A 9,303-nucleotide genomic window follows, 5' to 3' on the forward strand; every position below is an offset into this window, starting at 1 on the left:
TTCGATGAGACAATGAAAGCAAAAAAGGTAAGACATCTTCATAAATATTGGTAGTTGTCTGCAGCGGTAAAGTTCTTGACTTATAAACCAAAAGTCGTAGGCCTACGTCTTAAAAAGGCATGTGAAAATCAACAAAGTTACTATGGTGTCATGATGTTTCAAGGTTTGAGTGGCATTGGATGTTTGTGTGTTCGTGCGTGTGTATGCGTGTTTTATAATATAGCAAATTCTAGTTTGAAATGGGGGCATCCACTTTCTGTGGTGGGTATGCATGATGAGAGCAGAATGAGCAGGGTTTGGTAATAAACTGGGACTAAGGAGTAAGTTGCCACATTGTTGGGTTTTGTTGTCTCTCGTCTGGAGGGAAAATGTAAAAATAATAAAAGTAGTACTGGGATACAAATGAACTTCATGTTGTATAATCCCAGCCTGATGTGTTTATTTACATCTGGATATTATTGGCTGGAAATGTGAGTATATGTTTTAGGTTATCGTCATTTGACCAACAACTTGGGTTTTGCGGCTGTTTAAATGTATCATTTATAAGGCCTTCTTGCCATGACGTCCGATCTGACCCAAAGCAGAATTATTTGGGGCAATGTTGTACAGTGGTTCTCCAGCTCTATGGCAATTGCTGCAATATTCTTGAGCAAGGCATGCTGGCCATGCTGCTGTTCCAGGTGGATGTCTTGTTCATGTCAAATCATACGTTGCTGAACAGCGCCTCCATGTGTAGATTTTATATAGGGTGGGAAAAGGGGTGTGGGATTTTTTCTTAATTATCTTTGCTCATACAGTTTCCATTAATGTTTATTATTCAATAATACATTCATATGCTATTAATCACCCAACCAGAATAGAATGGGTCCTGAAAATGTCTACTTGAAAATAAATTCACAGAGAGTGCAGTTATATTCCCAACTCTAGAGTAGGTTGGTCACATTGTAGACAGAAAATGTCAACATTTTCTAAAAGGATAAGACTTTAAAGTCCTTAGCCTTGTAATTTTCTTAGTTAGTGTTTGTTAATTGTAAGATTGCTAACTTGGCCTGTTATATTGATAAGAAGAGAATAAAGATCAATAAAGGAACAAATAATCAGTTAGTCTCCCAATCAATCGGGTGCCAGCTAGGGTGGCTAAACATTATACGATACGATACGATGCAAATTTATTAATCCCCCGTAGGAGAAATTACTTTGTTGCAATAGCCCAGCAGCAGTGGAAAACCACAGGATAATAATAAGTGAAATACAATGCATTAAGAATACAAAGTACTAATACAAACAAAAGTAGATGCTAAGGGAAAATGCTAAACGAAATGCTAAAAGTAAGGAGAAGACAAGACAAACAGAACAAACAACAAATAGGGCAAACAAAATAGATGGTATAAACAGTATAAATTATAAATTATAAAAGTGTAAAGCATTAAGTGTAAATTGTAAATTATAAAGTGGATAAGTTCCAGAAATGCAATGTCAATCAAGATTCAAAATCAAGTATATACACACACACCACGCACGCACGCACGCACGCACGCACGCACAGACACAGACACACACAAACACACACACACCTATCTGCACGTACCTACATATATATTTATATATATATATATATATATATATATATATATATATATATATATATATATATATATATATATATATACACATACACAGGGGCGTAGGAATGAGTTTAACATTGGGGGGGACACATATCGAAAACCTGACAGATCCGGTATAATTTTTAGGTGGGACAAATGCGCCTGTCTCCGATATTGGAGGGGACACGTCCCCTCCGTCCCCCCCGGTTCCTACGCCCTTGCACATACACATAAACACACATTCTTACATACATATATATATACAGTGCCTTGCAAAAGTATTCCCCCCCCTTGGCATTTTTCGTGTTTTGTTGCCTCACAACCTGGAATTAACATGGATTGTTTGAGGATTTGCATAATTTAACTAACAGAACATGCCAACTTTGAAGATGTTTTTTTTTTTATTGTGAAGCAAACAACAAATAGGACAAATTGACAGAAAAAGTCAATGTGCATAACTATTCACCCCCCTAAAGTCAATACTTTGTAGAGCCACCTTTTGCGGCGATCACAGCTCCAAGTCGCTTTGGATAAGTCTCTATGAGCTTGCCACATCTTACCACTGGGATTTTTGCCCATTCCTCCTTGCAAAACTGCTCCAGCTCCTTCAAGTTGGATGGTTTGCGCTTGTGAACAGCAATCTTTAAGTCTGACCACAGATTTTCTATTGGATTGAGGTCTGGGCTTTGATTAGGCCATTCCAACACATTTACATGTTTCCCCTTTACTCAAGTGTTGCTTTTGCAGTGTGTTTGGGGTCATTGTCCTGCTGGAAGGTTAACCTCCGTCCTAGCCTCAAATCACGTACAGAGTGGTACAGGTTTTGCTCAAGAACATCCCTGTATTTAGCACCATCCATCTTTCCCTCAACTCTGACCAGTTTCCCAGTCCCGGCTGCTGAAAAACATCCCCACAGCATGATGCTGCCACCACCATGTTTCACTGTGGGGATGGTGTTCTTTGGGTGATGTGATGTGTTGGGTTTGCGCCAGACATAGCGTTTTCTTTGATGGCCAAAAAGTTCAATTTTAGTCTCATCAGACCAGAGCACCTTCCTCCATATATTTTGGGAGTCTCCCACATGCCTTTTCGCAAACTCAAAAACGTGCCATTTTGTTTTTTGCTGAAAGTAATGGCTTTCTTCTGGCCACTCTGCCATAAAGCCCAACTCTATGGAGCATACGGCTTATTGTCGTCCTATGTACAGATACTCCAGTCTCTGCTGTGGAACTCTGCAGCTCCTCCAGGGATACCTTAGGTCTCTGTGCTGCCTCTCTTATTAATGCCCTCCTTGCCCTGTCCGTGAGTTTTGGTGGGCGGCCGTCTCTTGGCAGGTTTGCTGTTGTGCCATGTTCTTTCCATTTGGTTATGATAGATTTGATGGTGCTCCTGGGGATCATCAAAGATTTGGATATTTTTTTATAACCTAACCCTGACTTGTACTTCTCCACAACATTGTCCCTGACTTGTTTGGAGAGTTCCTTGGTCTTCATGGCAGTGTTTGGTTAGTGGTGCCTCTTGTTTAGGTGTTGCAGCCTCTGGGGCCTTTCAAAAAATGTGTGTATATGTACTGACAGATCATGTGACACTTAGATTGCACACAGGTAGACATCATTTCACTAATTATGTGACTTCTGAAGGTAATTGGTTGCACCAGAGCTTTTTATGGGCGTCATAACAAAGGGGGTGAATACATATGCACATGCCAAATTTCAGTTTTTTATTTCTAAAAAATAGTTTTATGTATATATTTTTCTCATTTCCCTTCACCAACTTAGACTATTGTCTTCTGATCCATCACATAAAATTCAGATTAAAAAAATATTGAACTAAAGGCTGTCATGTAACAAAATAGGTAAAAAGCCAAGGGGGGTGAATACTTTTGCAAGGCGCTGTATGGCCTCTGTGTTGTCTGTCCTGTCCAGCTTATTGTTTATGCGCACTCTAAGGAACTCAATCGCGTCCACCGTCTCTATTTCAACCCCCTGGATGGTAATGGGGGTCGGGGGCTTCCTGCTCTGTCCGAAGTCCACCACCAGCTCCTTGGTCTTGCCGATGTTGAGCTGGAGGTGGTTCTCTTCTTTTTTAATTTTAGGGTAGCAGGTCTCACCATATGCCCCCCCCCCCCCCCGGTCCCTGTGTCAGTGAACATTTGGATCATGTGGTAGCATAATTGTTCAGACATGTTTTTGTACATTAAAGTCCCATGTCACCTAAATCTAACAGCAGCGACAAAGCGGTGTTGGAACAGCAGGTACATTTTACAATGTCTCTTTAATATTTCTCTTTAATAATAAAAAATAATTCTAATCATTATTATTATTAGAAATTTCTAAAATGTTTAGTTAGCATAAAATGCCATGATATTTTAAAGTGTTGGCTGTGATTGTTTCGCAGCTTGCAAGCAATGCATACTGTTTAAACCACCTTGATTGCTGCCAGCAGATGCCAGTATTTACTAATTAATCATGTCCGTGCTGCAATTTGAAGACCTTGAATTTAATTTCCTTTTTTAATCTAACTTGTTTAGTTATGTTAAGTATTTATGATCTATAATTATTTGAAAGAATATAGCCCTTTGGCAAGATGCATTGTTATTTCTTGATCCTTTGCCTAGCCGCCCATGAAGGTGTTTTTGTTAAAGGTTCCATGGAATGAATTTTTCACTTTATGAGGTTTTCTAACAGTAATATGAGTTGCACTAGCCTGCCTATGGTCCCCCAGTACCTAGAAATGGCGTTAGGTGTAAAACTAGCACGGGGACATGTTACCTCCACTTCTCTTCCCAATGAGCTACGACGTGCGAGCGCCACGTGTGTGTGTGTATGTGTGTGTGTGTGTGTGTGAATACACACACTGTAACGCAAGTGTTGTACACTTCTTTGTTATTTGGATAACCGTTCTGCTTTTGGTTTTATGGCGCATAACACGTCGGGTTCTCTGACGTCTCTGGTATTTCCACACGAGACTCGTAGGCGGGGGTTGTCTCAGCCATGGTTGAGAAGGAATTGGGGAAAGGAACTTTGGCTTTGACTCCCTGCAGTACATCAACCGCGACACAGAGGAGAAAGGGATTATTGCCCACGATTGTCTCCCGCCGGAGCCCTGCTGACCGCTGCCCGTTGCCCGCTGCCCGCAGCCGAGGCACCACCTTCGCGAGGCACCACCGCCGCGAGGCACCACCGCTTTGGCGCTGCCCACTGCTCACTTCCGAGGCGGTGGTGCCTCGGCAGCGGGCAGCGGGGCTCCGGCGGAAGACAGTCGCAGTCAGGTACCAAGGCACCACCGCCGCGAGGCACCACCGCTGCGGGGCGTAGGTGCCTCGGTGCTGCCCGCTGCCCGCTACCGAGGCACCACCGCCGCGTGGCACCACTGCCGCGAGGCACCACCGCCGCGAGGCACCACCGCCGCGAGGCACCACCGCCGCGAGGCACCACCGCCGCGAGGCACTTCTGCCTCGGTGCTGCCTGCTGCCCACTTCCGAGTCGGTGGTGCCTCGGCGGCTTAGATATAGAGCTCCAGGACTCCTGCCGGAGCACCCAGAGTGTTTATTTACAGAACACGGCCGAAAGCTGTGTGCGCCTCCGGATGATGAATGAATGAATCCGAGCAATTACGATACATCCACTCTAAACACTAGTACATGGTACTGTGGCCGCAAGCTGCTCAGGGCCACGCCCCCACCCTCTACCTTTACCCGCTTCTAAAAAAACAGCACGTTTGTGGAAAGCTCATTGTGGGACTGGCTCGTAGTGGCTGTTATTCTGCACCAAAGCTGAATATCTTGAACGTCTTCAAATACTGCATTAAGGGCCCAATAACACCTATATATAAGCATCCATAAAGTAGCATACCATGGGATCTTTAATGTTTGCATTGATGAGTGTGTGTTCACACGTGCATGTCTTTGAGAGGTAGAGAGCGAGAGAGTGAGAAAGAGACAGAGATAGAGAAAGAGAGTGAGAGGGATCTGAAGGGAGGTTGGTGGAGGGAGGAAGGAATTTAAATGTTCCTCTGTTGAAAAAAATGCCTATGGGTGGCAGAATCCTGTACCTTCTCAGATGTTCCTAGTAGCTATGAGGCTTGGAGAGCTCATTATTTCCTTACATTGTTTTGCAAAATAATAAAACCCATGACCTTTTCAACTAACATTAGTCTGTAAAGTACATGCAAAATCTAGGTTCCTAAGTAAATGCTGGCCACTAGGTGGCCAGTATTTACTGGCCACCTTGTGGTTACCCGTGTTTGCATTAATTTGGATGTCATAAAAAGTTCAGAATGGAGATTGGAGACACTTCTCCATTCGGATAGAATAGAGACATTTTTCCTTTCTAATATAATAAAGCTGACTGGCTGGTATAACAAGCTCCCCATCTTGCTCAAACTCAACAACATGAGCTCATATTTCAGTGACAAGAGGAACAAGCTTAACAAGAAATTCAGCCTCGCAGACTTCTCCCGTGAGCATGACGAATGGAAAAGTCAACAGCACCTTATTACACAAGTTCCTTGTCTTTATGATTTTGTCCTGTACATTTATGCCTTATCATTCAGTTATCGTCTTTCCCCTTTCTTATTGGCTTGTGTTCCTTTGGCTTTCAAAACAGTTCAGAACTTCAACTTGTTAAGTGCCAGTGACTTGCACTGTGAGAGGAGTGCTCACTGTTCAAGGTCCAGGCAGATAACGAGAGGTGAGTGGCTGACGCAGAGCAGTGTTATGTTACAAGAGCCTCATATCAGATTACCATCGAGAGCAGGTTGGGTGAAACGCTAGCACTATCCCGATCGCCGTCGATCAAACGACAACAACAACTGGAACCAAAAAACTGGACAACTCTGAAACAAGTGTTTAAAGTTACTCCCTTTACAGAAAGCGTTTCATGTTTTTTTGTTGAGAGAAAAGCGTTGCCATGGATCTAAAGGTAGGGCAATGTGTGCTCTTCCTGGTGTTGTCGTCCGGACTTGTTCAGTGTTCCGCGGCGTTCGTATACTGGTCGGCCTTGTTGGAAATAAGCTACCCGGACAGCCAAAGCAATTTGACCATAAAGCGTTACTGTGAGTGTGGTGTGTATGGCCGCAACTCCCCCCTGGAGGGGGCTTCCGGACGTCTGATGATGCCTATTCAAGACCCAATGGGCTGCGGTGGGCTCCCTATCTACAGCCGCAACAACAGCATGCCCCCCTGGATTGCCCTCGTCAAGAGGGGCAACTGCACCTTCAGCGAAAAGATAAAAGGGACCCAGGCAGAAGGGGCTGCTGCCATCGTGGTGTACAACGTGGAGGGGACCAGGAACGAAACCATGCACATGTCCCACCCAGACGCCCCTGGGATGGTGGCCATCATGATCGGAAATGGGATAGGGGTGGAGCTCACCAAACTGGTCAGCAGTGGAATCCCGGTAGAAATGGTTATCGACTTGGGTAATCCTCACGGCCCCTGGGTGGACACCTACTGGATCTACTTCCTGTCCATCGCCTTCTTTATCGTGACAGCGGCGTCCATTGGCTATTTTGTGTTTGTTTCTGCCCATCGGCTCGTCAACCTGCGGATGCAGAGGCGCTCTGAGGACAGGCTTAAGAAGGACGCCAAGAAGGCCATCAAGCAGCTGGTGGTGCGCACGGTCAAGAGGGGTGACCCGGAGACGGGGTTGGACGCTCAGACGTGCGCGGTGTGCATTGAATCCTACAAGGCGGGGGACGTGATCACTGTTCTGACGTGCGGTCACATCTTCCACAAGGCGTGCATCGAACCCTGGCTCCTGGAGAAAAGGACCTGCCCCATGTGCAAGTGCGACATCCTCAAGGCTCTTGGGGTCGAAAATAAGGACAAAAAGGATGAGGTCAGCAACGCCTACTCGTATCCGCCACCAGATGTCACTGTGATCACGGTGTCCGGAGGGGAGCCCCTGTATGAGGTGCCACTGACCGGCCCACAAACCCCCGAGCCACAGGGACATCAGCACCGCTACGTCAACGACGCTTTTGAGGAAGACGCACAGGACAGGCGTGAATGAGACGGAGCATGGCCACATCTGTACTCAAATGCAGGGTCACGTTTCTCTTGAAAGTGGACTAATTCAATTTCTCTTGGATTAATTGGACATGCCTGGTTCATTCAAATCAATTTGATTTTGTCTACAAACCCCTCAGGAATCGATCAACAAATGCATACACACGATTTTCCATGTGTTCAAGGATTCTATTGCTAATAATTTATGCTAGGCCTCCTGCTGCACTTTTTTAACACAGTGCAACGTTTCAGTGGCAGCAGATATTGGATCCAAATGTTGACAAATTATCACACCGATTTCCAGAACTAACCCCCATTACACAAATAATCCAAATGTTACGATGACAATGTATTTCATGTGCATTCATAGCATTCACTGAGCACTTATCACTTTTATTAAGGCATGGAAGCGTTTGACTGTTTACAAAGTCAGCCAAACAACCAGCAAACAATGCTCTATAGAAAAGAGGCCTGTTCTCCCTGACAGCAGAACTCATGCAATAACCCTTCCAAATTTGGTCAGAATGTGTTTTTATTTGGATAATAATAATCAGATTAAAGGGAAATTATTATATTTGAAGGTATCATGTTTCCCTGTAAGATGTATGAGCACAACTATCAAGTCGTTGTGCATGTTTTATTTTGGAGTATGAATTTCAGATCTGGGTACAATTTGAATGTGTTGAGGTGAATGTTTTTGGTTTTGGTTTGAAATAAAAGGGTTGTTGTAAATTGTTATATTTTACCAGCTGATAAAAACTGAGATTTCTTAGCAAATATGAAATTTGGAAAGATAATACATCAACATCAAGGGACTGTTGTTGAAGGATATCAATTGGCTCTGATTTGTGTTATTGTCAATCAAAGCAATATTGTCTTATTATGAAAATAAGTCTTTATGTAAATGTATGAAGGATTCTTTTGCCTTTAATTAACAACATGGAGGAATTATTAGGTCTTCCAGTTGGACGAAAGGAGGGTTGTGAGTTCTCCTTCTGAACTTAACAACTGCATAACAAGCTAAACAATTAATGGTTTTCCGAAAATTAAATGATGTAAACGCTTGGTAAAAGATAAATCGAAGGAATAATTTGATTTCTCTGTTTGCTATTACCTCTGATTATGTTGAACAACATATGTTTCTATGTTGTGGTTTTCCTCTGTATTTGCAGTTTGCAGAGTGTATGTAAAAAATATGTGTGATGTCTGTATAAGAAATCACATTGATGCTTGTTAGATCACAATAAATCCCTCAAAATGAGGACAAACCAAATTATCATGCATCTTGTATTCAAATGGTGTCACTAAACTTTTCACTCAACTAGAGTGCTGAGGAAAATCTCCTGGGTTTGTTGCTGAAAGTGGTCAGAAATTAGGCTTGGGCAATATCACGGTATTATGGTATACTAGGTGTATTAGGGGAGAAATACATAAGTTATGATATTCAATACCATCAATTATACAGCACGTCTCTTTCTATTACATTTTTTTCCGACATCTTATCAATTCACTTCTATCACCAGCACCTCAGCTTTAATGTTTTTTTTCTTATCATTTTAATATATTCTTTTACAGAAATACCATAATATACCGTACACGGTGAAATGTCAAGGTGGTATGAAGGTATGAAAAAATAGATACTGCCCAAGCCTAGAGGAAATAATTGAAAGGTATTAAGAGGGATAAAAA

The 9,303-nt window shown here is 43.1% G+C and overlaps 1 protein-coding gene across 1 annotated transcript; it reads left to right on the forward strand.

The window, feature by feature from the left end:
- Positions 1 to 6,178: 6,178 nt before the first annotated feature.
- LOC307076311 (E3 ubiquitin-protein ligase RNF128-like) lies at positions 6,179 to 8,890 on the forward strand. Its single transcript, XM_079737252.1, has one exon. The coding sequence runs from the start codon at positions 6,515 to 6,517 to the stop codon at positions 7,616 to 7,618; it is 1,104 nt and encodes a 367-aa protein (XP_079593378.1). The 5' UTR covers positions 6,179 to 6,514; the 3' UTR covers positions 7,619 to 8,890.
- Positions 8,891 to 9,303: the final 413 nt, after the last annotated feature.

The sequence above is a fragment of the Pollachius pollachius genome (genome assembly GCF_949987615.1).
Source record: "Pollachius pollachius genome assembly, chromosome: 5".
NCBI lineage: Eukaryota > Metazoa > Chordata > Actinopteri > Gadiformes > Gadidae > Pollachius > Pollachius pollachius.